At 33.4% G+C, this 27,231-nt stretch overlaps 5 protein-coding genes across 8 annotated transcripts in view; 3 read left to right on the top strand and 2 right to left on the bottom strand.

Annotated features, from left to right (window-relative positions):
• Positions 1 to 176: 176 nt before the first annotated feature.
• Positions 177 to 7,306, bottom strand: LOC149483224 (uncharacterized). Of its 2 annotated transcripts, none has more exons than XM_089702171.1 (9): positions 7,162 to 7,306; positions 6,078 to 6,537; positions 5,609 to 5,722; positions 5,162 to 5,305; positions 3,395 to 3,530; positions 2,610 to 2,712; positions 1,936 to 2,062; positions 1,373 to 1,442; positions 177 to 1,093 (listed from the first exon to the last, which is right to left on the bottom strand). In XM_089702171.1, the coding sequence occupies exons 2-9, from the start codon at positions 6,524 to 6,526 to the stop codon at positions 938 to 940; spliced, it is 1,299 nt and encodes a 432-aa protein (XP_089558297.1). In that variant the 5' UTR covers positions 6,527 to 6,537; positions 7,162 to 7,306; the 3' UTR covers positions 177 to 937. The 2 variants fall into 2 exon arrangements, with proteins under 2 accessions (XP_089558297.1, XP_089558298.1); XM_089702172.1 differs by having other exon boundaries at positions 7,299 to 7,306.
• A 692-nt stretch (positions 7,307 to 7,998) lies between these two features.
• Positions 7,999 to 13,628, top strand: LOC149483223 (uncharacterized). Of its 2 annotated transcripts, XM_089702128.1 has the most exons (11): positions 7,999 to 8,240; positions 8,331 to 8,415; positions 8,577 to 8,647; positions 9,705 to 9,966; positions 10,341 to 10,524; positions 10,941 to 11,020; positions 11,273 to 11,440; positions 11,673 to 11,774; positions 11,975 to 12,112; positions 12,275 to 12,371; positions 12,694 to 13,625. In XM_089702128.1, the coding sequence occupies exons 1-11, from the start codon at positions 8,141 to 8,143 to the stop codon at positions 12,871 to 12,873; spliced, it is 1,467 nt and encodes a 488-aa protein (XP_089558254.1). In that variant the 5' UTR covers positions 7,999 to 8,140; the 3' UTR covers positions 12,874 to 13,625. The 2 variants fall into 2 exon arrangements, with proteins under 2 accessions (XP_089558254.1, XP_089558255.1); XM_089702129.1 differs by lacking the exon at positions 11,673 to 11,774 and having other exon boundaries at positions 12,694 to 13,628.
• A 27-nt stretch (positions 13,629 to 13,655) lies between these two features.
• Positions 13,656 to 19,331, top strand: LOC149483222 (uncharacterized). Its single transcript, XM_089702127.1, has 2 exons — positions 13,656 to 14,077; positions 14,155 to 19,331. Exon 2 carries the CDS (start codon positions 14,371 to 14,373, stop codon positions 18,862 to 18,864), a length of 4,494 nt encoding a protein of 1,497 aa, XP_089558253.1. The 5' UTR covers positions 13,656 to 14,077; positions 14,155 to 14,370; the 3' UTR covers positions 18,865 to 19,331.
• Positions 19,332 to 22,793: 3,462 nt separating this feature from the next.
• Positions 22,794 to 24,520, top strand: LOC149483221 (dnaJ homolog subfamily C member 28). The gene is made up of 4 exons (XM_089702126.1): positions 22,794 to 23,015; positions 23,107 to 23,325; positions 23,474 to 23,821; positions 23,953 to 24,520. The coding sequence occupies exons 1-4, from the start codon at positions 22,905 to 22,907 to the stop codon at positions 24,376 to 24,378; spliced, it is 1,104 nt and encodes a 367-aa protein (XP_089558252.1). The 5' UTR covers positions 22,794 to 22,904; the 3' UTR covers positions 24,379 to 24,520.
• Gart (trifunctional purine biosynthetic protein adenosine-3 Gart) overlaps positions 24,514 to 27,231 on the bottom strand; it is a 27,790-nt gene continuing 25,072 nt past the window's right edge. The window contains exons 25-26 of one of the 2 annotated variants that reach the window (XR_016316466.1): positions 25,457 to 25,702; positions 24,514 to 25,132 (exon numbers count right to left, since the gene is read on the bottom strand). Coding sequence is in view for 1 of the 2 variants with exons in the window: in XM_089702125.1 (XP_089558251.1) it covers positions 25,520 to 25,702 (183 nt within the window). In the remaining variant the exon portion in view is untranslated. Of the gene's footprint in view, positions 25,703 to 27,231 lie in introns of both variants that reach the window. The other variant, XM_089702125.1, reaches the window with a different exon arrangement.

Here is a 27,231-nt window from a genome sequence, read left to right as displayed (position 1 = left end):
TACTTGGGAATAAAAATCATCATAAATTATTGACATGTGTTTCAAGTTCGATTGACAAATGTTTAAAGTCCGTATCGATTAATTCGCTTTAATCGATGTTTTTAAGCAGGTTACCACCCTATGAAGATAAAATTGATAGACGTCAAATGTTGCCTATTAAATTGGCTCAACATGGAAATCAAGTGTGAGTTGGAATCACATATGTACATAGTAATGTACACTGCAGAACCAAACACAAAAAATATTTTTTTTATGACTATGCAATTATGCATACACGTGTTTATTTACATTATATGCAATTTTTGTGTGAATAGTATTGTGATGAAAATATATCAATTAAAAATCAGTCAAGACTATAGAAATATAATCCTATGTAGAATTGAGCTTTTTTCCACAATGTAAGTTATAATATTTACACTTACCTCCATTATACGCCATACCATACCATACCATATTATATACGCTCTATGTCCATTTTTAATATAACATTGGAAATTTTAAACTTACAGACTTCTACCATTGAACATCCATGGTGGAAAATACATATCTACTAAAATATACCTTAGTAATTAATTTTTGACAAAACATTTTTTATGTACTATACCTAGGACATTTACGGCCGGTTTTTGAATTGAGTATTATACGTATTAACGTCTCAGACCATACTTAATATCTGCTTAGACATTTTTAAATGAACATAAGTTTTCTTAATCCTTAACCAAATCAATTCTCAATTCAGAAACTGTCCTTTAGACATGTATGCAATATACAGCACTGATATAAAGTGAAATAACTTTTCTCAACTCGCTATAAAAACAAATCTTCACAATCCACTTCTTAAATGTAGTCTTTTTCACGACTCACTGAAAAATAACACTTTCGAATATACACTTTCACTTTTTTTGGACCCAATCTCAAAAAATCCACTCAACATTAACTAGTCTTGCATAATAATATAGTCTGTTTCTTGTTTAACATCTGTATCTAGACACAAGTCATCTAGAAGTGTTCCAGTCTCCACTTGTGACTGTAACACGACTTTGGCTTGTTCTACTTGCGAATCTGTGAGCGTTGGCAGTATTTTGTAGTACATCTGGAAATAAACATTATTAGTTAATACAGTAGCGAAAGACGCGGGTTCGAATCCCTCTTCGTGATCGAATTTTTTCAATTCTTTAAAAAATTTACAGTATCTAATAATAAAAAAAACGGATTCAAATATTGCCGAAATGATAGATTTCTTTTTTATAATGGTTTTATTGTTAATAGATTAAAATTAGTAAACTTAAGATAGAGTGGAACACTAATATCCGGCTCGAAGGACCATTAAATTATACAAAATATATCAATAGCAATAATATTTGATAAAAACCTTTCTAGTCATAAGTAACATGCCATGCGCCTTCTTCATATGCTGCTTGAGTAATGACATTCTGGGATATCTGAAATTTAATAAAACATACATTACATAATTTAATTCTTTAGGTGTGTTGAGATTAAAAGATCAAGGTCGTGTCATGGCAATACCATCACGTCATAGAGTAAGGCGACGATTTTGATAACTTTAAATTTTTCCAAAGAAGTTTTACAATATAAAGAAATTTCATTTCTGACACGTATCGAGCACACGTGTCAGAAATGAAATTTCTTTTAATCAATTCAATTCGCACTCGCTCTTAATCAATTTATCACCATTGCTTGAAGTAAAGCATCGTGAGGAAACCGATATGTCGAAGAATCAAAAGTTCGACGACATGTGACACCTGCAAATCCGCTCTCGGCCAGCGTGGTGTATTACGGCCTGATCCCTTATGGGAGACCCGTGTCGCGTGTCCCAGCAGTGGGAACATAATGGTCTGATGATGATGACGCTAAGACCAGAGACCAGCAATGCGGGTAAAACCGCGGGGCACAGCTAGTAAGTAAATAGTGTACCTCCGTGGGCACAGCTGGCAGGCTATGGGCGGCGGCAGGCGGCGGTGGTCGCGGCGCACGTGCAGCCGCAGCGCTGACTTCTGCGCGTAACGCCTCTCGCACTCCGAGCACAAGTACTTCTTCAGCGCTGGAGTAACAAAACATTGCTTTTTTGGGTAACATGAATGGCCAATCTCTAAGGCGGCCTTCACATTAGAACGTAAATAGCGCGACTGTAACACGGCAGAAGCATATCCCTTCACATTTATAACAGCCGAACAATGGAATTTGATACAGTCGCGCAGCTTAAGTCGCCTAAATATGAAGGCAGTTTAAAGATTGCTAGATCTGGTCAAAACTATGGACTAGCACAAAAACCGCACGCAACTATTGAGTCAAATTTTCACGTCGCAAGTTGTACATGCTGGGGACGTTCTTCTGTCTATATTTTCAATCAAATACAAACCTTTCATTTTATTTAATATGCGTATGTGCTAAAATTTTGATATTGAATACAGAAATAATTAAATAAAATAATGTATTTTGATACATAAATCACCTACAATTTATTACAGTCCATACGTTTTTCTACCCTACTAAGTGCATTTTCTACTTAACAACTAAAACAGTCTACCAAATGCACTAGGAAAACAAACTACTACATAACAACACGTAAAACCGAGCAAAACACTCACGTAGGTGCGTGTCCATGTGCGCGGCGATCGCGGTCTTGGAACTAAAGTCGCGGCCGCAGTGGTCGCACGTGAAGCGCTCGCCCGAGTGCTTGCGGGCGTGCCGCTGCGGGGGAGCGGGGATTGACTATTTTAACTAGGCTTTTATTGAGATGTTTATTTATTTTTTATTCGATATTATAGACTAACATAATGTGACTTTTTGTTAAATACTTTCCCTATGGAATTTTCTTCAGCGGTATTTCAATAGCAAACTTATGTGCAGCTATACTGTGCAACTTAGAAGTCCTGGATTCGATCCTAAGTCTCGGTGTAGCAGGGCAAAGAGAGTTCATCTTTATCACCTATTTATCCATAGAGCAAATCAGTGAAACAGATTAATGTACTATATGGGGAATCACGCTTTACGTTACACATTGTCTTATAACGGCCATGGTTAAATCTAAGGAATACAAGATTTTCATAAAAATAAAATGTCCATATCACAATTTCACTTCACACAAAAGTATCCAAATCACGATTTCACTTCGCACAAGTGTCCAAATCACAGTTTCACTTCACACACAAGTGTCCAAATCACAGTTTCACAAAAGTGTTCGAATCACAATTTCACTTCACAATTTCCGTATCCACACACGATTTCACTTCACACACACTAAAGTGTCCACATCACAATTTCACTTCACACTAGTGTCCAAATCACGATTTCACTGCACCCAAGTCCAAAATCACAAATTCCCGTCACAATCCCATATCCTCACACAGTTCACACGTCACTACGAACTGACCAGCAGTGCAGACCGCGAAGTATACGCGTGGTCACAGCACGTGCAGCGGTGCGGGCGCAGTCCCGCGTGCACGAGCTCGTGCGCCTCCAGCCCGCCCGCGGAGCTGTACCGCGCGGGGCACATGCTGCACATCCAGCTGTACACGCACACTTTTTTGTTTCCATTTGAAGTGAAAGTTTTGAAGTGAAACTTCTTTTGAAGTGAAAATTCTTTATCGGGGTTGGAAAAAAATTTAGTGTAACATTTTTCCGTTACGCGCCATCTTTTTCTTATCCTTTACTACGCGTGATTCGACGTATTTCTGTATAGTTGCATATAGTAAATTATTTTTTGGAAAATAAGGTCATAAAAAAGTTTCACTTCTTACGTGTGTACACCAGTACACGCACACATTTTTAGGGTTCCGTAGCCAAAATGGCAAAAACGGAACCCTTATAGTTTCGTCATGTCCGTCTGTCCGTCTGTCCGTCTGTCCGTCTGTCACAGCCGATTTACTCGGAAACTATAAGTACTACAGTGATGAAATTTGATGGGAATATGTGTTGTATGAACCGCTACAAAAATATGACACTAAATAGTAAAAAAAAGAATTGGGGGTGGGGCCCCCCATACATGTAACTGAGGGATGAAATTTTTTTTTTCGATGTACATACCCGTGTGGGGTATCAATGGAAAGGTCTTTATAATGATATAAAGTTTTCTAAAAAACATTTTTCTTAAAGTGAACGGTTTTTGAGATATCAGCTCTCAAAGTCGTAAAAAGTATGTCCCCCCCCCTCTATTTTTATAACTACGGGGTATAAAATTCTAAAAAAAATAGAGGTGATGCATGCTAATTAACTCTTTCAACGATTTTTGGTTTGATCAAAGTATCTCTTATAGTTTTTGAGATAGGTTGATTTAACTGTAATTTATTATATTTGCTGCTACGGAACCCTTTGTGCGCGAGCCCGACTCGCACTTGGCCGGTTTTTATTTATATACAGAGGCTACCACCGTACTAATGATATGGGGCCCCTAGACTAGGATCTAAGTGTGTTAATATCATAAAAAATAATTAATGCTCTTACACCTATCTAAAGAATGGTCAACAAATATTTCGATATTACAGATTGTTTGTTTTTGTAGTGAAACTCTTAAGGCGTGTTGAGAGTTTAATTTCAAGGTCGCGTCATGGCAATACTGTCACGTCACGGAGTAAAGCGACGATTTTGGTATCTTTGAATTTTATCAAAGAAGTTTCATTTCTGACACGTGTGCTCGGCACTCGCGCAATTTTTTTATTGACGGAACTTTGAGCAAACTATATAGAGAAATGTTTGTTGTTTGTTGACAGAGATGGTATTGAATTGTCTATAATATTATTCATTTTTTTTTTATTTAAATAATATGGTGATAAATTATCACATGTGACAACTGTGAATTGATTTTCTAAATGAAAGCAATTTTTTTTCACCAGAACAGGACAGATATATTATAAACAAATGATGCTGTAACATTGCAATAGAATGAAAGCAGCATGAAATGAAAAGGACAACATCAAATAACACCACAATTAAAATTTTTGTGACAAATACATTATTTCATTTAATTATTTCCCTAATAAATAACTCAATGAGTGATACAAAATACTGTAAAAGCAAATTTTCACAACAAATAGGACACAATTCTTATAATTATGTACGAATAGTTTAGTCCATATTTCATCCTCCTTAACACCAGAGGAGTTGAAAATGACTACATAATTAGAAATAAGATTTAACTCACTCGTCAGTCCGTTCCTTAGGTTTCTCATATGATAAGAACGGCCTAGCCCGTGCCTTGTTGCCTATGTGCCGAGCTCGAGCCTTCAGGACAATCCCGATGTCTGGCGCAGGACATCGCTTCTCATGTTTATACAGATTTGTAGGACTGAAATGGGGAATACATAAAAATTTTAACATTTTACAATCATCGAATTATTGTAGTATTTATTAAAAATATGTACGAGTCCATGACTTTGTTTCTGGAAAACTATGTGTAGAATTGAGAGCTCATAGGTTTTATGCCCAGTTGGAACCAAAATATATTAATCTGGCCAAACACAGGAGGCTATTCACAACAGATATTTAATACATCTGCCAAAAGGGGATATCACATGACATCAGAATTCAGATCTCTAACTACTAGATTAGTGATGTAACAAATATAAGCACCTTTTCCATTTTTCCTTACCTCCTAAAGTCAACACCACAAGCAAAACAAATAAGATATCGTTCTCCATGATATTCCTGATAGTGGCGACCAGCTGCCGGTATACCATTGGATAATTTACCACATTCTATACATCTGGAAGTTAAATTAGAGTTAAACTAAAACTAGTTAGTCTAAGATCCCACCACAGGATTAGTGTGTTCACAGTTTTTTTGCTAAAACCAAACTTTTTATTATAAATTTATAATTAGGAGAATATATATCGACAAGGTTGCCAGTCAAAATTTGGTCGCATATATCCTCCTAATTATAAATATATATAAAATTTTGGTTTTAGCAAAAAAACTATGAACGCACGAATCCTGCAGTGGGATCTTATCTTATGTTGTTCATTTACTGATATAAATAATGATATTTGATATTTAATATAAGTTTTTAATAATGGATAAGTAATTAATATAAATGTGTTCAATAATATAAAGTATCTTACTCTAACATAATTCCATTCATTATAAAATAATCCCGAGGCAATGGTGGTGGTTTCATTGCTTTCATTATCTGTGATAAAATATTAATCAACATTTTTCTATCATTTCTCAACTCTGGATATGCTTCCCTTAGTTCCTGGACATATGATGTTATGACTTTAACCTTTTTCCGTCGACTCCTATTCACATTATTAATGTCATCGTCGCTATAATCATCATCACTTGAAGTCTCACTTTTTGGAACATATTCTTCATCTAAGTCATCAACAGATTCCTCCTTAAAGAAATAATCCTCTGGTTCTTCTTTTATTTCAACATTTTCTGTCTTAATTTCATCTAGAGAAGTCAGATGAGTAATTTCACTATTTTCTACAACATCTTTTACTGAATCAGGAATTTCATAATCGTCGTCTCCGACGATAATAACAAACGTTTCTTCATCAGAGCTCATTTTTATGTTTTCTGTTAAAAATACAATAAAGTGGTAATCTTTTATACAATCCCAAAAAAATGTATGATGGTAGTGGCCAGTGATGTTTGCAAACTGTGTAAGTACATAGGTAGTTATTATTTTCAAGTTAAATTTCAGTTAAAATCGTATTATGTAGCCCTAATATAATTCGAATATTAAAATTGGCGCCACATTTCTTTACTCACAACGCAAAAGTGACAAGTCTTTGTAATGGCTGGTTCACACTTTGATTAGTGCGAGTGCAGGTGATGAGTAGTACTACGTGTGGACAGCGACTGTTTAGTGCGAGTGTTTAGTAGGCTGTGTAGTAAAGTGAATAGAAGCGTGTTCTATTTTTTTGCGAGTGGACTGCGAGTAGCCACGTCCCGCGCGCCCTCCCTTCCCCCTCACTCGCAGCGTGCCTGCACTCGCACTAATCACCTTCACTCGCAGTCAATTGGACACTACTCGCACTACACACCTGCACTCGCACTAATCACCTGCACTCGCAGTCAATTGGACACTACTCGCACTACACACCTGCACTCGCACTAATCACCTGCACTCACACTAATCAAAGTGTGAACCAGCCATAAGGTCTAGTAGAATAGTTAGTATTCGGATATTGAACATACCACATGCCACCTTAGTCTTGGCTATATTATATATTATTGTATATAATTAAATTTTATTAGGAATGAACTTCGAAATCTGTAAATCTATGTTAATAATTTGGTAATTGGCATCGAAGAATAACATTTCCTTTGCCTACCTATCGTTTGCCACTCAGAGGAATAAACCCACCTTACAAATGACAAATGACAAGCAATGACAAGTTTAAAAGTCAACGTCAATTTATATTTTTTTATGAATATTAGGGTGGGTCTACACTTGATCATTTTCGCGTATCAGATCTCCTTCGCGTAGCAACTAGCATCGGCGCGTATCATCTTTGCTAATGTGGACGCAAAATGATCGCGATTAAGTCATCTGTGATCAAGTTACAAGTGAGTACATACATTTCGTACAGTGAACTCGCTAGTGGCTTGAGCTTTGAAACTCGCGTATTCGTGTTACTGATTTGTATGTTGAATATCGGTTTTTCGGGCTATAAGAATAATGTTTCCCGTCAGATCTCTTAAACTATATTGGTGACTATAATAAGCACTTGCTCTGTGGCATACGAATGTTTCGTTGATTATATTGCGAAAGTATTGCGACGTGGCGCATAGCGAAAGTTTACTACAAAGATTATAATATTTGTTTACTATATCACTACAATTAAGTAGCTTCCTACTGTTTGTCTATTCCTGTGTATGCATGGATCTCTAAAACTGTGGAAAGGTGCGGGTTTTTTTTGGTAGTGTTTCAAAAGGAGGGTTTATAATAATTGGTTTCGCGCAGTCTGTGCCATATTTTTGCATTTCTTTAAAAAAAAATAAACGTCAATGTGTGACATTGACAGAGCTATTAAAAAAATAAACACAAAGATTATTTTTATTTACCGCGCAATATTTATCTATATTACTTGCTCTGTGATATTTATTTAAATTCTCTCAATGAACTCGATAGTTTATCGTTTTTAAGGCACCTTAATCTTTATATTGAAAAGATATGGCAAAATCATATCAATTTTCATCGCTTCCTGACTTTGTTAGTCATAAAGTGTCTGCAGTAGAAAATAGTTTTCAAAAAACGTTAAATTCTTTCAAGGGTAAAATTTAACTTCTAAACTTAAAACAACTTTATTCCCATTTATTTTATATCTGAGTATCTAAAGGAATATAATATATTTTTTTTTCAGAACTTGTCGTAGAATTAGAACGAATACACATTGAAGCTTTGTCATACAAAACCCAATATTTATCACTTAAAGATAAATGCGAAAGGTAAGGTCTAGTCAGAGAACAAAATTTTCACAATGCAACAAGTGGGTTTGCTGAAAATAACCGGAAAATTTTCTGTTTTTGTACATATTTCAATTATTGTAAATTATAATTTCTATACTTATTTTGAATTGTTTTTATAATATGATCCATTCTGTTTTTAGCAAATGTTGTTCAAGTGCTCAAAGTATGTCTAAGGAAATTGAAAATAAGGATAGTACAATACAACAAATTGGTGAGTATATTATTAACATGAGAATAGATTCAAATTTAACAATTGAATCTTTTGGTAAAAATTAAACATAGTCATTATTATGCTAAATAAATAAACAAGCAGTATTAAGCAAAATTTCCAAAATAAAATTGGATTGAATTAATTGAACTTACAAATATTTGACTGACCGGTTGGCTTGGTTGGTAGTGGCCCTGCCTTCCAAGCCAGAGGTTGTGGGTTTTCCACCTGGGGCAAATATTTGTGTGATGAATATAGATGTTTGCTCTGTGTGTGGGTGTTAATTATCTGTATGTATTTATTTAAAATTATATAATATGTATGTTAATCAGCCATCTGGTTTCCATAACACAAGCGAAAGCTTAGTATGGGATCAGATCGTGCCGTGTGTGAACATTGTCCTGATATATTTATTATACAGTGCAACCTCGATATAACAAATCTGAAGGGAACAAATAAATATTCGTTATATCAAGTAATTCGTTGAACTGAGGTTCGTTATGTTGAGGTTAGGTTGGTCTAAAATTCGTTATAAAGAGGTATTTTTGTGGGTCTTTTATGTTTCTGATCCATTTCAACATGAATCTTTAACAATAGTGACAAGCAGCAGTGTTCACATTACTTTCCAATTTAAATTAAACAAAAATGATCGTTTTACGAACAAAAGCATGTCGAAACCTGTCGCGACATGAATCACATACTATGAGATTAAGAATCATTACATTGGTTGGAACTTTATATAAAGGTTTTGGGTTGACGAAATTCGTTAATTAGAGGTATTTATACTTTTCTTGATAGTTAAAAATTCGTTATAAAGAGGTTGTTCGCAAAAAATGTTCGTAATGTAAAGGGATATTTTATATTGAATCTTATGGACAATTCAAGGGGATTACGAAAAATTTGTTAAATCGAGGAAATCGTTATATTGAGGTACGTTATATTAAGGTTGCACTGTAATCAGTTTGAACATACAAATATTACAATGAAAATGTTTGTGACTAAACCAGTATTTGAAATTTTATTACATTAAAATGATAAATTTAAATGAAACACTTTACAGCATCAGCTCTAACAAGTTTATTAGAAACAAAAAACCTAAGCATTGTTGAAGATAATATATTTAAATTGATATGCTCTGATTCAAATGGTCCTTTAATAAGTCCCAAGAAGGAAATAGACGAGAGATCAATACAAGATGACTCTGTGTCAGAAATAGAAGGTACTCCAACGGGACGCAAGAGCCCTATTATATCAAGTAGGAAAATGAAAAGCAATACTAGTAATGGATTGAGTTTGAGTAAAAAGAAATGCCCAGACACTTGGTAAGAATTGTTAATATATATTTCTTTTTTTTGTAAAGTAAAAATTGGTTTTTGTTATCTTATATCAGACTCTCTAAAGTTATATTTTCAACATATTGTTTACACTAAAAGCAATGTCTATCATCTAAAATCTATATCTATCATTGCATTCAATGGCTTTCAATTAAAACCTTGTTTACGTTTATCTTTTCATTGAATAATACTTTCAATCGCTCAATGAAGAATTATTTTGTTATTTATTACTGTTATGTAGATTTTTCCTTTTATTATTTTAAAGTACCAAATATCTGATACCTATTTATTTTTATTTATTTCAATTATTTACCTAATATATAATTCACATATTGTGATAATTCATAAATTTACAATTATAGGGAAACACCAGAGAAAAAGAATATGAAACTATTATTCCCTAGTCCAAGTAGAACAAAGCCGGGAGGCAGGATGAAGCAATCTCGTCTCAATTTAGTCAAAGTGAAGTCCTCATGCGTTGTTGACTTGACTTGCTCTCCGGAAACTTTGGCTAAAGCTATCAGCTGTTCTGATATTGAAGTAAAGGTAAGATGGAAAAATGTAAAAAGTCTTGTTAAAAATAGTTTGTTTAATTTACTGAACAAAATTTTATATTATTATGCTAAAACATTATTTCCTATTGGTATGGATGAAAATGAGTATATGCTTAGGATATCAGTAGTTTGAATATAATTTATTTGTTCCTGTTTATGCCAAAAATAAATAATATAATGTGGTTGTTTTTTTTTTAATGTAGAAATAGTTATTAACACATATCTAAGCAGTTGCAACTTTTATACAAATGTCACAAATGAAATAACTATTAATTAATTATTACTTTTTCCTTGATTGCCTTCTATCCTGCAACAATTACAATTTAGTGAGGTAAGGTTAGATTACGTCTGTTTTTAATTATTTATTTTTTTAATAAAAAATAAATAATCTTATTTTGTTCATTCTAGCCCAACATCAAAAAGGAGTTGATGGATAACGATGAAACTATACTACCATCACCTACAAGTGGGCTGGCTGTGTCACAAATGTAAGTTATTTTCTATTTTGGTTATTAAAAACCTTTTTCTCCTACTCAATATTTTAATTTCATACTCAAAAATATAGAGTTAACAAAAATATCTGTACATATTATTTTTTGATTAAATCCTACACTCGAATATTTTTTGGTTGAATTAAAAATGATTTATGTGTTAGAATAGTTTATCTATCAAGAAATATTGGATTTATTCTTCTAACAGCAAACTTATTTTAAAACAGTGAAAAATTTATATTTCAACAGATTTCCACCTAAATCATTAGCAAGGAGCAGTCCCAGTAAGTTCAAAAAACCATCAACACCTTTAAAGTTTAAAATAGAAGAAGAAACAATGATGAATAATTCTGCTGATAAAATGTCTTCACTAACATATACACAGTGTGTCGATATAAATAAACACAATAAGCCAAGGTAAGAATTATATAATTTAAGAGATTTAAATTAATAATTTGATAAAATAAGGCACAGATAAAACAGAAGTTTTTTGAACTTTAGTTTTTTTTTTCATTTATTAATATAATTTTTTGAAACTCTCAATGTACAGTACCTTCCTGATGCTCAAATCTATTGCACATGAATTGCCTTTATTTTATTTTCAGTAAACTATTCTTTAATAAATATGTCAAAACGGCATTTATTTCAGTTTAAAACTAATCTCAAAGATGTCTAAGCAGGACGAAAACATGGAGTGTGATGCAGATGACAGTATATCGCTTTTACAACAAAATAGAAAGAGTCCTTGCAGGTAAAACCATATGTATCATACATTTTATGTACAAAAGAGTAAATATTTTATACTATAAGCCTCTACGTATTTAAAAAAACTATCTATCAAATTGAAAACGTATTATTATTTTCACAAATGTATTTTTCCCTTTTTTCACTTTTTCTACAGGTATATTGTATTTAAATACCATTATAATAATAAAAACCTATCCATTTCAGCCCTAAAAAGGAACCCTTAGCAGAAAATAACAATTTAGTGAATACAAATCAAGATGATATAGAGTCGAGCATGTCGATATTACGAACTCATCTGCAAGTCAATAAAGTATCACCCACAGGGGATAAACCAGTAAAAAGGTATCTATTTTTTTTTTATTAGATTAAAAAAAATTGTTTGCATTGTTTATAAAAATGGCAATACTTTCCTTTAGAATTTTTTTACTGTTGTATTAAAAATAAGAAGGTTAGTATCAATTTTTGGTTGTAATTTTACTTGTATCTTTTATAATTTTATTATAGAGCAATCGCAGAAGGTCCAGTTTATAAAGAACCAACTGTCAGGAAAAAGAGCGAAAAGCGTGCCCTTCGAGGTTGGAGCTGTGATGAATGTAAAAATGTAAGTGTTTTGTACCAATTTTATTTCATAACTAAAAACGTGGTCTTTGTCTTTATTAATATAGAAAAACCCTTAAGATTGCTTTTTTATTTCAACTTTTACAGTAATTGTAAAATCTAACCAAAAATATTTTATTTCCTTATCACTATTATAACATCTTGATAATATGTGCCCCCACTTTTTCTACTGCAGAAACAAGTATAAGCTTATGTGCTATTTTGTTTCATACATCAAAATCCGTTCAGTGTTTTTCGCGTGAAAGTGTAACCAACATACATCCATAAAAATGACTCAAATATTAATACATTTTATTTCACCTTAGTTCTACGGCGAGCTCTACAAGCACGACCCGCAAATGCTAGAACAGAAAATGGACGAATGTTCGAAACACCGGGGTAAAAACAACCCCGTTCGGCCCAAAACACCCCCTGGCTTCTGGGAACCGCGCTGGGATGTACCCACCGATACTGAGGAATTTAATAGAAGAAATAATGCTATATGAATAATAATAATAAATTTTGTAGGCTATATGCTAAAAACGACTAGACTTACAATGAAAAGATCGTCAACAAATGTCCGATGGCGTTGTATAAAACCCTCATTGAAAATAACACCTTATTTCGTAGCAGTAATGACTAAAGTCTATTTATATGACTCATTAAAAAACTCTGCCCAATACATGCGTAGGCAGACTTTTGTGCCGGTCTATTTTAAAGCATGACAGTTGTTTATTGTACAAAAATATTTGTTGAAAAATAGATTCAATAGGTCTTATTAATATTATTATTTTATAAACGTCTAAAAATGTTCTAATTTTAATTTTTTGTTTATGCCAAGAACAGCGTAAAGCTGGATTTTGTAATGGCACTTGAAACATGTTTTCAACACAAGTTTATATTTTTGTAGTAAGACCAAATAGATTTTAGGGTACTATTTTATTACTGTATAAATAAGTGAATATACTGTAGTAGTTTCAAATATTATGTTCATTTGATTATAATATGTAATGTAAAGGATGGCAAAATAATTTTAATTATAGTTCGATTTAAACTTAATGGCGGTTCGGAAGTTAGCTGCGAATGCATGTGTGCGCAGGTATCGGTAATATCTAAAATTGTTTTCTGCTCATCCGATCGTTTTATGTTCCGAGCCGCCATTAAGTTTGAATCGTTCTGTAATTATAAAAAGCAATTGCATAAGTTATGGATGCATAGAGTAATGATATATTTTTTAATCTTTCTACTTCCTTCTTTTAAATCTCTTTATACATATTTCAATGTCATTGTTCAAACTTAACCTAATGTAACCTAACATCTATCAATAACTGTCAAATCCCGCCGCGTAATGTGTCAAGTGTCAAATATAATATGTCAATTGTCAAATGTGTCAAGTTGTCTCTTAAAGTCAATAATAGATGTCGCTACTGTGTTTTTAAATGGCACTATAGAAATTATTTTCTGCATACGTATATAATCTTAGGATGAGTGAATAAATTGAGTTTTGATTTGAGTAATAGTGTGTTTCATTGAGTATAGAGTAACCCGCCGCGTGTAATAAAGTGAATTTAAACATGGTGCCGAAACCCGGGAGTGAATTGTGAAAAATTACAAGTGTTAAAGTGCTGTCCGATCGGGACTTAGAAAAATTAGGAGTGCTTAAAGACTTAGAATAAATTCGTGTAATCTTCAGAAGTGTAAAAATTACAAGTGTTCAGGACTTAGAAAAATTCGTGTTATCTTGGACTTAGAAAAAATTTCATATAGAGACTTAGAAAAATTACAAGTGTTTAAGGACTTAGAAAAATTCGTGTTATCTTGGACTTAGAAAAATTTCGTGAGATTGTGGACTTTGAAAAATTACAAGTGTTTAAGGACTTAGAAAAAATACGTGTTATCTTGGACTTAGAAAAATTTCGTGAGATTGTGGACTTTGAAAAATTTTGTGATACTGGACTTAGAAAATTTGCGTTATAGTAAACTTAGTAATACTTACTACGAAAATGGCAAGAAGTGTTGAGGGTCTTCTCCGAAAACAAGAAGACATCTTCGACCGAATAAAAAAGGCCCAAATAAACTATAAAAAATCTCCTAAAGAACGAATTACAGCAAATTATATAAATACGCGGCTCGAAGCGATAGAGAGGTTGTGGGATTCATTTGTGGAAGGTCACAATGAAATTGTTGTTATGGTCGATAGGACAACAAAAATTGCATTATCGTATTTTGAAAACGACCTATATTCGGAATGCGACGATGCATACACTGAGTATAAGCTTATTTTACAAAACGATCTGCAAGCAATCACACCAGCTTCGGCGAGCACGAGTACGAGTACAGTCACTATGATGAGTGGTGGAGCGGATGTGAAACTGCCGCAGATAAACCTGCCGAAATTTTCCGGGAGCTACGACCAGTGGCAACATTTCAATGACATGTTTGTGTCACTTATTCACAACAACCCCAACTTGACTGCCGTTCAGAAATTACACTATTTAAAGGGTTGTTTGTTGGGAGAAGCCGAGATTCTACTGAAGAACCTAGCTACAACCGAGGAAAATTATACGGAGGCCTGGGCGGTCCTCAATGCTCGATACAATAACAAGAGGTACAACGTCAACGAAATAATGAAACGTCTTTTCGGTCAAAGAAACCTAAACAACGAGTCTCCAAGTGCACTGAAACAACTTTTAGATACTACATCTACATGCCTTAAATCGTTAAACAATATGGAGATTGACACGAGCTCTTGGGACGCCATAATAGTTTACTTGGTAGTGTCGAGGTTGGATCCAGAGTCCAGAAAGGTTTGGGAATTAGAAGTGAGCCGAGCAGATGCCAGTGAGCTGAAGAGTAAATTACCAACATGGAAGGAATTAAAGAATTTCATGGAATCAAGATTCAGAACGTTAGAGCTGCTGGAACCATCCAGTCACACGAGATTCACGGCAAGGCCAACACAATCTGTAAACCCTAGGCAATCGATGAAGCAAAACGTTTTCCATTCGCTGATGAACGACCCCAAATCGAATAACCCGATCTGTGTCGCATGTTCCGGACGACACTCACTGTATCAATGTAAACAATTTGCGTCTCTAACACCGGAGAAGAGATCAGAGTTCATACAAACACAGAGGCTGTGTTTTAACTGTCTTTCATCAACGCACGCGGTAAAAAATTGTCACGTAGCAGCTTGTTGTCGCAAATGTGGTAAGCGACATCACACACTATTACATTTCAATCAAAATCCACCTACGGTGGAATCTTCTACTGAAGAAAATCAACCGAGTTCGCAACCCGTAACAAAGGCGGTTGCTCACTTTACTACAGAGAACCATATCAACACTGTGCTTCTTGCAACGGCGATGGTTAAGATAAAATCATCCGATGGCTATACACGTATAGTTCGAGCTTTAATTGACCAAGGTTCTGAGGCTTCATTTATCAACGAGGCTACTGTGCAATCTCTTCTACTGAAGAAAACAGCGGTAAATGGAGTCATATCAGGAATTGGAGATGGTCAAACGAGAACCAAAAATATGGTTACATTTGAGTTAGAGTCCTTACAAAATCCTAAGTTCTCAATTCCAGTTGAGGCTTTTGTGTTAAGAAAATTAACATCATACTTACCTTCAAGATGTGTATCGATAGACAATTGGCCTGAAATAAAAAACATACCACTGGCTGACCCATCGTTCGGTGACCCTGCAAAAATAGACATAATTTTAGGCGTTGAAATATATGGAGAAATTATATTAGAAGGTTTTCTAAAAAATCCCGCATTGAGTGGTCCGGTTGCACAGAACACGAAGCTTGGATGGATATTATCTGGAAAAATAAAAGATAAATTAGACACAGAATTAAACCAAAGAATAGTAAGCATGCACATACAGGTAAAGGAAGACCAATTACTTAAACAATTTTGGGAAATCGAGAGAGAACCGGACAGTATAGGAAAGAGAATGACGAAAGAAGAATTACGATGTGAAGAAATATACGAGGAAACAACCATTAGAGACAATGAAGGTAGATATATCGTGAGATTACCTTTTAAGAGTTCTAACCCTGAGTGTGTACATAGTCAGTCAAAAGAGATCGCCTTGAAAAGATTCAAATCACTAGAAAATAAATTACGTAATAATGAAAACTTATATGAAGAATATAAGAAAGTAATGAAAGACTACATAGAAAAGAATCATATGAGTAAAATTACTAAGAGAGAAGAGTTACTTGATCCTTACGCAGTGTACTTACCGCACCACGCTGTAGTAAGAAGCGATAAGGATACAACTAAAGTGAGAGTGGTGTTTGACGCCTCAAGTAAGGGCATAAATAATATATCTCTTAACGATAATTTACGTGTCGGTCCGAAACTTCAACAGGACTTGCGACACATCTTAATGAGATGGAGATATCACGAAATTTGCATCGTGGCTGATCTTGTGCAAATGTATCGACAAATCCGTGTTGACGACAGAGACGCGGACTTCCAACGAGTGTTGTGGAGATTCGATCCACACGAGCCTATTGAGTGCTATAAATTACTGAGACTTACCTTTGGAACATCGTGCGCACCGTACCTCGCCGTCAGATCCCTGCAGCAACTAGCGAAAGATGAGCAAGAGAAATACCCAAGCGCAGCTCGTATAACCCTGCAAGATTATTACATGGACGATTTACTGACCGGATGTGATACTCCCAAACAGGCTATCGAGATTTACGACGAAATGAACAAACTTATGAAAAGCGGTGGTTTTCAACTTCAGAAATGGTGTACTAATAGTTCTGAATTACTTGAACATATCCATGAAGAGAGTCAAAGATCTGACGAATCGGTAATTTTTAAATCGGGCGATAATATAAAGGTATTAGTTATATCATGGAACAAGCTAAGTGATCAATTTGAATATAAATTCCACTTACCTGAAGATGAGGAGACGAGAGACGATATTACAAAGAGGAAGGTGTTATCAGATATAGCTCGCCTGTATGATCCTATGGGTTGGATTGCTCCTAAGATAATAACCGCAAAAATCTTCATTCAGAAACTCTGGAAGTCAAAGCTAGCTTGGGATGATAAGCTCACCCCCGATTTACTTTCAGAATGGCAAAATTTTAAGGTAGATTTAAGAAACATAAAGAGCGTAGCTATACCAAGATGGCTACAAACTAGGAGAGGTGACTACGTAGAGTTACACGCATTCGCTGATGCATCTCAGTCGGCTTATGCAGCAGCGGTTTATCTGAAATCGAGAAATGTACAGGGAAACGTCACCGTTAATCTTGTTACAGCGAAGACAAAGGTAGCCCCAGTAGAAAAGGAAATATCAATTCCTCGCATGGAATTATGTGCAGCTTTACTTGCTGCAAAACTGGTATATGAGGTTTCACAAATCATGAACATCCCTAAATGCGACATATATGCATGGTCTGACAGTACAGTTGTTTTAGCATGGATATCGGGAGAACCCAGTCGTTGGACCACATTCGTATCTAACAGGGTCTCTGAGATACTCACTATGTTAGATCGAGAGCAATGGAGGCATGTTAAAACGGACGAGAATCCGGCTGACGCTGGTTCGAGGGGCTTATTGTTCCAAGATTTAATTAATCACGACTTATGGTGGCATGGTCCGAATTGGCTTCAAGAAGTAAACAAATACCAGCAGAGAGAGCGAGGCGTGTTTGAAACAACGGAAGAGACACGGTCTGTAAAAGTACTGAGTACTAACGGTTTCTTAGCAGCTTTTAGAAGATTCGTATCGAGGCGAGGACATTGCGAAACATTGTACTCCGACAATGGCACGAATTTTATCGGTGCGGATAGGGAATTGCGAAACATGTTTGACCGCTCAATATCTCAACTTCCTGACGAGATTCAACATCTCCTTGTGAACGAAGGCACTACATGGAAGTTCATCCCACCACAAGCACCAAACTTTGGAGGCTTATGGGAAGCTGGTGTCCGCTCTGCAAAAAAACATTTGAAAAGAGTTATAGGAGATAGTACACTTACCTTTGAAGAGCTAACAACAGTTTTGACACAGATCGAAGCGTGTCTAAACTCCAGACCCTTATCGTACATGAGTGATAATCCCGATGACCCTATGCCGTTAACTCCAGGACACTTCTTAGTAGGACAACCACTACTTGTTATACCGGATGAGACTTGTGAGGAGAAACAAATTTCGGAATTAAGACGTTGGAAGTATTGCCAAAAATTAATGAACGATTTTTGGAGGAAGTGGTCCGATGAATACTTAGTAACTTTGAATCAAAGACATAAGTGGATCACAAGAAGACCGGAGCCTGAAGTCGACGACATCGTTATTATCAAAGATAAGAATACTCCTCCAGCTAAATGGTATTTGGGCAGAATCATTGAAAAACATAGTGGAAAGGATAACATAACGCGTGTAGTGTCCATTAAAACCAAAAATGGTATTTGTAAAAGACCGTGTAATAAATTATGTTATCTGCCTAAAGTTACCGAATAATTTGGTATTGTAATTAGTTTGCTATTCGAGTCATAGTTATACTTTATTTTTATATAGAGAGTTGAGTTAGAAATTACTATGTATGTATGCGAAATACTGCTCACGGTGGGCGGTTGTTGTAATTAGATAACTTCCTAAATATTTTTTTGTGTTTTCTGATTTCAATTTAACTTAAATTAGTTTATTAGTAGTTTATGTCGAAGTTTCGTAAAGAACTACGTTCTTTGGTGGGCGGAATGTTCAAACTTAACCTAATGTAACCTAACATCTATCAATAACTGTCAAATCCCGCCGCGTAATGTGTCAAGTGTCAAATATAATATGTCAATTGTCAAATGTGTCAAGTTGTCTCTTAAAGTCAATAATAGATGTCGCTACTGTGTTTTTAAATGGCACTATAGAAATTATTTTCTGCATACGTATATAATCTTAGGATGAGTGAATAAATTGAGTTTTGATTTGAGTAATAGTGTGTTTCATTGAGTATAGAGTAACCCGCCGCGTGTAATAAAGTGAATTTAAACAGTCATATTAGGTTTATGTTCAATTAGTAAGGCTATTTTCCGTAGATTATAGGACAAATTAGATTATTAATCTATAAAATTTATTTCATTAATAGGAAACTGACATAGGTACATATGTAATTATATTTAATTAATAATTTTCAATGAATATGATTCTCATTTAATTTAAAACTATATGTAGGAGCATGTTGTACTGTGATAAACTTTTGTGTATAAAAGTAGGTAATAGAGAAGCAAAATGTAGATTGTACTTATCTACTTCTTACTATTTAATAATACCAATCACACTTTCATTCTATAAATAATAAGTAATTATTATTGTAACCTCTTTGTAACAAAAACGAAAAAGTACCACTTTATATTTTTACGTGTATAATTATGTATTATATTTCAATTCTTCATGTGTCTAACTGTTCAAGCAATATAATTATTATTAAAAAAAAAAAAATAAACTCTTTTATTTGTACACCCTTTTTATTTAAGTTTTTAATACTGGAACATCTTGAGTTCGTAGAGCAGTCACTATGGCTTATCTAAGGTATTATACAGTCATTAAATTAAGCGCTATGTTATTTATTTTTATCAATAACATACCCCAAAACAGGAAGGTATCCCTAAAAGTACCTAATCATAAATAATAATATGAGTGTTGTATTATTTTATATTCGGGAAATTGATTTTTCAAAATGTTTTACAGTCAGAGTTTCCGCTACTTATTTTACTCCAACTAAGCTCCAGTTTTCCACCAACTGAACCAACGTTGAATGTTCCAACTACAGCAACGCTTCACACAATTAGACTAGAGTAGATAATTTTTGAAACAAAAAAAAATCGCAGTCAGATGAAACCCATTACAAAAGGAGGGGAATATGATAAAAATGTAAGGAAAAATAAATTACGGTCAAACCGAGTTAGGGAAGCGGGAGGGGGGAGCTTTTAAGAGAAAAAAATGGTTTCTCTCGATTTCCGACAAAACTACAAGTCCTATAGAAAAAAGTTCAATGGCAAAGTTGTAGGTAATTAAAAGTTCTACAACTTTTGTATTCACAATTTTTTCACATAACCTAAAAATTTAGGTGAAAAATTCAAAAAACCAAGTTTTTGGTCTTTTATTTCTATCTACTTCAAAATTTATTTTTTTTCTACGAAATTTGGTGGAAACTTACTTTATTATGTCCCAAATACACTGTAATTTATTTGATTGAAAATATTTATTTTTTCGCCTTATTTTGAATTAATACCAAAAAAACAACCTAATTTTCAATCGAAAAGTCACCCGTCAAAATATCAGCTTTTTTCAAAAACTTGGGGTGCCTTTTATTCATTGAAATCTCTACTTTCATATGGTGTAAAAAAATAAACACCACCATAGTAAATGTTCTCAGGAAATGCATACAAACAGTCTGAAAATTAGCTTTTACTAAATCAGACACACTTCTCGAACTACCTGAAATGTTTTTATCGACATCATTTTGCTTTTGAATATGCTGTAAAATATTAAACTTAGAACAGATAATTATTTTTCTTTTGAAATATTACCGAAAAGCCGATACAAGAGAAGATATAGAGTTCAAGAAGTGTGCCTGATTTAGTAAAAGCTAATATTCAGACTGTTTGTATGCATTTCCTGAGAACATTTACTATGGTGGTGTTTATTTTTTTTACACCATATGAAAGTAGAGATTTCAATGAATAAAAGGCACCCCAAGTTTTTGAAAAAAAGCTGATATTTTGACGGGTGACTTTTCGATTGAAAATTAGGTTATTTTTTTGGTATTAATTCAAAATAAGGCGAAAAAATAAATATTTTCAATCAAATAAATTACAGTGTATTTGGGACATAATAAAGTAAGTTTCCACCAAATTTCGTAGAAAAAAAATAAATTTTGAAGTAGATAGAAATAAAAGACCAAAAACTTGGTTTTTTGAATTTTTCACCTAAATTTTTAGGTTATGTGAAAAAATTGTGAATACAAAAGTTGTAGAACTTTTAATTACCTACAACTTTGCCATTGAACTTTTTTCTATAGGACTTGTAGTTTTGTCGGAAATCGAGAGAAACCATTTTTTTAGGGTTCCGTAGCCAAAATGGCAAAAACGGAACCCTTATAGTTTCGTCATGTCCGTCTGTCCGTCTGTCCGTCTGTCCGTCTGTCACAGCCGATTTACTCGGAAACTATAAGTACTACAGTGATGAAATTTGATGGGAATATGTGTTGTATGAACCGCTACAAAAATATGACACTAAATAGTAAAAAAAAGAATTGGGGGTGGGGCCCCCCATACATGTAACTGAGGGATGAAATTTTTTTTTTCGATGTACATACCCGTGTGGGGTATCAATGGAAAGGTCTTTTAAAATGATATAAAGTTTTCTAAAAAACATTTTTCTTAAAGTGAACGGTTTTTGAGATATCAGCTCTCAAAGTCGTAAAAAGTATGTCCCCCCCCCTCTATTTTTATAACTACGGGGTATAAAATTCTAAAAAAAATAGAGGTGATGCATGCTAATTAACTCTTTCAACGATTTTTGGTTTGATCAAAGTATCTCTTATAGTTTTTGAGATAGGTTGATTTAACTGTAATTTATTATATTTGCTGCTACGGAACCCTTTGTGCGCGAGCCCGACTCGCACTTGGCCGGTTTTATTTTTTCTCTTTAAAGCTCCCCCCTCCCGCTTCCCGAACTCGGATTGACCGTAATTTATTTTTCCTTACATTTTTATCATATTCCCCTCCTTTTCTAATGGGTTTCATCGGACTGCGATTTTTTTTATCATTTCATTATTTTCAAAGGCTTCTACCCCAGTCTAAATCGAGCACTAGAAAAAGTAATGCGCGTGAATTGATGCGATGCGTGCAATCGATTTATCGTTAGTAATTATTAATTGTTGGAAAAAATTTTAAAGCTTTCGTTTCATTGTAGTTTTTTCGAAATAATCAAAGTTAATTCAAATTGTGTTAAAAAAATAAATATAAATATGGGTGAAGGTACAAACATTGAAAAAAATGTTAATGAAATAATCAAAATCCAAATTACTTAAAATAACCGTAAATATTTTTCAACCAATTATTATGTATACCCTGGGTGTATACCACTTTATTTACACATTAATGCTCCGAGCATTAATGAGGTTATTGCTAAATATAACTCTATGAATATATTTTTTTTCAACACTGAACTTAGCGCAACCTGCTGGTGCGTTTCATGTTCCAATTAAGCATCAGCATAATTCGGCATTGTGAGGCACTGAGTCGCATTATGCTCTGTAATTGGAAAACAGCCATAGACAATGCAGTATTATTAAATCGTGATTAAATCGTAGAAATCACTTCCAAAATAAAGTCGCGAACGCAGCAGATATTTTTCCTTGAATGACATTGACAAGTACTGAAGTACATATTATGTCAAAACACGCATATTGAAAAACATTGAAAGATTTCCAAATTACAAATCAAAACAAGCCGTAATTCTGGCATAATATTATGTAATTATTAAATTATAATGAAATAAATATGAATACACGTACGTATCTCTGTGTTCGGCCAGGTCCGTTTCATTGGCAATATATAAATAATTATTTAGTTCGAACAATTGTGACAAAATCAGCTCGGAAAGAACTTGAGGTATGATTACTTTCTATTAAAGCTTGTGTAATGAGAAATAACGTAGTACCTACCGCACTAAACTTTCTTATTAATATAATTTAATTCCCAGGACAGTTACAAGCTTTTAAACATACCTACCGACTCTAATCAAGAAACAGTGCGACAGGCTTTTCTGGAGTTAGCGAAAAAATATCACCCCGATTCGAAATCACCAGATGCATGCATTGAAAAATTTGTAGAAGTAGAGAATGCTTTCCGAATTCTTTCCAAACATAATACTGGCTCTAGCAAAAAGGAAGAGGTGGAAAAAATTGTTTTTGATATAAGGGTAAGCTTATTAATCTCTCTATATCTAGTTAGGTCTTATTACTCAGTTTAATTTCATCTTAATCAACTTAATATAAATGGAGTATGTATTAATAAAAAAAACAAGTTTTAGTTGAGTTTTAAATCATTTTATTTTATTCAAATTTTAGCACACAGCACCCCAACATCGTCAATACTTAAGCTTTGAAGGAGTGGGGCATGGAACTCCTTTTCAGCGGCAGAAGCAATGGGCACAAGCCAGGGCAGAAAAAGCAGCCATAAATGTCATGGAACACAGGATATCTAAAGCTGTTGCTTCTGACAATGCACTAATGAAGAAAGAGCCAGCTAAGAAACATGACATTAAAACAAAATATGGCTTTGATAGACTTGTTGAAGATCTAATTCAGGAGTCTATGTCTAAGGGGGAATTTGAAAATTTAAGCGGTAAAGGAAAACCTTTGAAAGATCAAAATAGGAATCCATATGTTGATTTTACAACACATAAATTGAATGAGGTATGGTTGATATCATTTTTGTATAAAGTTTTTTATATCATATTAAAGATAACTTACTGCCAGTTGATTTATCAATAAATAACATACAAGGTCTTAAGTCACTATATATCATGCATATATAATATTTTCAGGTTTTGATTAACAATGGTTTTACCCCAGAATGGATAACAATGAGCAAAGAGATTGATCAAGACATTGAACATTTAAAGGAAGAAATAAGAAATGATAGAATGTATTTAGGACCATATCCATTGAAGGAGGAAGACATTAAGAAGTGGGAATATATTTATGAAAGTAATAGGAATTTAGCAAAATCCATAAACACTAAAATTAATACATATAATCTGATTGTTCCTTTACTCAATAAACAAAAATTTCATGTAGAGTTTGATAAAATTTGTCAAGACATTTTGATAAATGGCCAACACTCAGTGAAGGAAAAAGAAAAAGTCAAAGAGCAAAATGTTACCATCACAGAAAATGATGATTTTGTGGGTATTTTATTTAAAGCATTTGGTGAATTAATTAACTTTAATACAGACAAGAAAAAGGGATGAACAATTAATGAATAATCAATCAACTTTTATGTAGTTTTAGAAAATCTGTGATATTAATTCTAACACATTATATACCTTTGATTTCAGATTATTTTTATTACACATTTTGTTATGTTTGAGAAATAAAAAACTGTATGCAATTGAATATTTTATTTTACTTTTAACAATAACATAACAAGTACAAAAGACAGTGTCGTTTATCTTATACAGTAATCGGAAGACTTATTCGAGTTGCGCTCTTTATTTTAAAACTACTTAATACTAGAGAATAGAATAAAAATTTGGATTTAATCGATTGTCTATTTTATTGTTCTGGAATGTATATCCTTAACATATCAAAGTATAAGTATACATAAATGCTATATTTTTTTTCAGAACACATATTGAGATTGATATCTTGTTAATTTGTATAAAATCTATTCATATACTATATTTCGATTAAAAACTTAACTTCATACTATAAAATATACAACAAAATACCTATATGAAAGATATTTAATTAATCTCATAATATTGGCTCCAAATGGATATTTTTTCATCTTTAATTTTTTATATGAGCTACCGAAACTAGTTCATAATATGTCTGTGGAAACTAAAGTACATGAAAAATTATGTAATTTCATTTCTGTCTTGGAGAACAAAGTTTGGTCATTTACTTAAATATTAATCACTTATATCTGGGAACCGACATTGTTACACAAAAATTTCATTTTCGATCAAGTATACATAAACATTTTTATCTATTTTTCACAATCTATAACAATGAAAGTATACAAAAACATTTTCAAGCAAATTATACAGAAACATTAATCGTAAGTTACGACATAATAACATTCCTTTTAGTGTCAAGTCTCGCCCGTGCGGTGGCCACAAGTCTCAACGCACGTGGGTACGCACGATGTTCCGCAGTTAAAATGCGGGCGGAAAAGTTAGGTTAAGTTAATTGTCATACTTATTTTAAAGCAATTTTGAATCAAAGCAACAGTTATTTAATTTCAATTTACCTATACAAAAGACAGTAGGTATACAAAAACTTTATTTTCAAAAAAGTATACAAGAACATTTTATTTTTGACAACCTATAAGAACTAAAGTATACAAAAACATTTTCGACATCAAATTATACAATCATTAATCCTAAGTTACGACATAATAACATTCCCCTTAGCGTCAAGTCTCGCTCTTGCCGTGGCTACAAGTCTCAAAGCTCGCGGGTACGCACGATGTTCCGCGGTTAGAATGCGAGCGGAAAGCGTTTCTTCTGTATCGTGCGGGTATACGGGTACACGCTCTTGTGTTATTATGGGACCGGTGTCCATGCCCTCCTGTTTGTATTGTTAAAATAGATTATATTAGAATGTGTGAAATATGCACATATATGAACTAGTTATTTTTAATAAATAAAAACCAAAGTACCTAATTTTTTTCTAACGTGTGATAGGTGTAAATTTATATCATTATTGAAAAAAAATTGTGTTTATTTATTATAGAAAAAAAAAAGTGTGTGCGTGTAACCTTTACGCGCGATTGAAGTAAAACTTCTTTGGCGTTGACGACATATATCACTGAAATGATTAAATATTAACTTAAATAAATAAATATTATATTATAATTTAATTATATTTATTATTCATGTGCTTTACAAAGATTATTTAAATGTTATATTAATATTATTCATTCGAAACAGGTAATTGAATGTCATCATAATTTCTTACGTACGAAATTATAGGTTTGTGGTAACTATAATGTGAAACATAAATTTTACTCTCTAAATTTGCTACTTTTCTTGAAAATACAGCATCTATCGTTGTACCGAAACGCGTTGTTAAATGAAGTCGAGAAGTATTCATAGATAAATCAAATTTTTCTTCTAAAAAATCAATTAACGGCTGAGATTCCTGAGAGCGAAAATTAACATTAAAATCTCCAGTTAGAATCATCGGTAATTCATGATAATTACTATTTAAAAGTCGAGAACCTTCAATTGTGAAGTGAAGTAATTGCTGATGAATAAATTTTATGATATTTGTCAGGCTAGTATTTGTAGAAATATAAATAACAACGATAATCACAGGTTGGTCGTTCGTATTAACACATCGAACCAAGGCGATGTCACCAATTTGTGAAACCTCATCGGAAATTTGTGATAATATAGTTGGTGAAATATTTTGAATTGGTGTTACATTGTTCAGTGTATCTGTAGATGAATGATATACAGCTACTCCACCAGCAGTTGAGTTGGGTCGTTTGTATTGGGTAACGCAATAAAAATTTTCAATAAGAATTTGTTCGTCATTTTTCATCCAAGTTTCGGAAAATAACAGCAATGTGGACCTTTTTAATACTTTATCATTCAGATCAGAAACATGAGCACGTAAACTTTGGCAGTTGAAGGAAAATAGTGTAATGTTACTCTCATTTACAAGGTTATATAATTCTTCCTGTTGTGTTATTAGGCGAGAATTTGAAAGTCTTTCAAATTCACACTGTAAATCAACTATTCCCCCTGGACGCTTTCTTCCATGATAAAATTTGTTGTCATCGGTGTTTGAGACAATGAACAATCCATTTATATCAGTTACTCGTGATAATGCTACATATAACAGCTGCTGACTGTGACTTTTATTGTATTCATAAACGATTTGATCAAAAGTACCACCTTGAGACTTATGTATTGTAAGCGCACAAGCAGATACTAATGGAAAGTGATTTCTCTTTGCAAATATTGTCTTATTTCTATTCATTGGTACAGATGACGATCTTCATAAAATTGGGACTGCTGTTCTACTAATGTTTAGAGTTTGAATATGATGGGCAGCTTTTTTCCTAATTTTCTCTCCTATCTTACCAGGAA

This window comes from Colias philodice, chromosome 13 (genome assembly GCF_061535455.1).
Source record: "Colias philodice isolate Cphi_HAF_F1 chromosome 13, ilColPhil1 Martin Lab GWU primary, whole genome shotgun sequence".
NCBI classification, from domain to species: Eukaryota; Metazoa; Arthropoda; class Insecta; order Lepidoptera; family Pieridae; genus Colias; species Colias philodice.
The sequence above is the reverse complement of the archived record's forward strand: the minus strand, read 5'-3'. Positions and strand labels throughout refer to the sequence as shown.

Excerpts from the sequence above, each read along its gene's own strand:
- LOC149483223 (XM_089702128.1), top strand. The coding sequence starts at position 8,141 with ATGGCAAAATCATATCAATTTTCATCGCTTCCTGACTTTGTTAGTCAT. Across the intron at positions 9,967-10,340 it reads AAGAAATGCCCAGACACTTG|GGAAACACCAGAGAAAAAGA; the intron begins GTAAGAATTGTT and ends TTACAATTATAG. Across the intron at positions 11,441-11,672 it reads AATAAACACAATAAGCCAAG|TTTAAAACTAATCTCAAAGA; the intron begins GTAAGAATTATA and ends CATTTATTTCAG.
- LOC149483222 (XM_089702127.1), top strand. The coding sequence starts at position 14,371 with ATGGCAAGAAGTGTTGAGGGTCTTCTCCGAAAACAAGAAGACATCTTC.
- LOC149483224 (XM_089702171.1), bottom strand. The coding sequence starts at position 6,526 with ATGAGCTCTGATGAAGAAACGTTTGTTATTATCGTCGGAGACGACGAT. Across the intron at positions 5,306-5,608 it reads TGTGGTGTTGACTTTAGGAG|TCCTACAAATCTGTATAAAC; the intron begins GTAAGGAAAAAT and ends TCCCCATTTCAG. Across the intron at positions 2,063-2,609 it reads GCACATGGACACGCACCTAC|CGCTGAAGAAGTACTTGTGC; the intron begins GTGAGTGTTTTG and ends TTGTTACTCCAG.
- LOC149483221 (XM_089702126.1), top strand. The coding sequence starts at position 22,905 with ATGAATACACGTACGTATCTCTGTGTTCGGCCAGGTCCGTTTCATTGG. Across the intron at positions 23,016-23,106 it reads CAGCTCGGAAAGAACTTGAG|GACAGTTACAAGCTTTTAAA; the intron begins GTATGATTACTT and ends TTTAATTCCCAG. Across the intron at positions 23,326-23,473 it reads AAATTGTTTTTGATATAAGG|CACACAGCACCCCAACATCG; the intron begins GTAAGCTTATTA and ends TTCAAATTTTAG.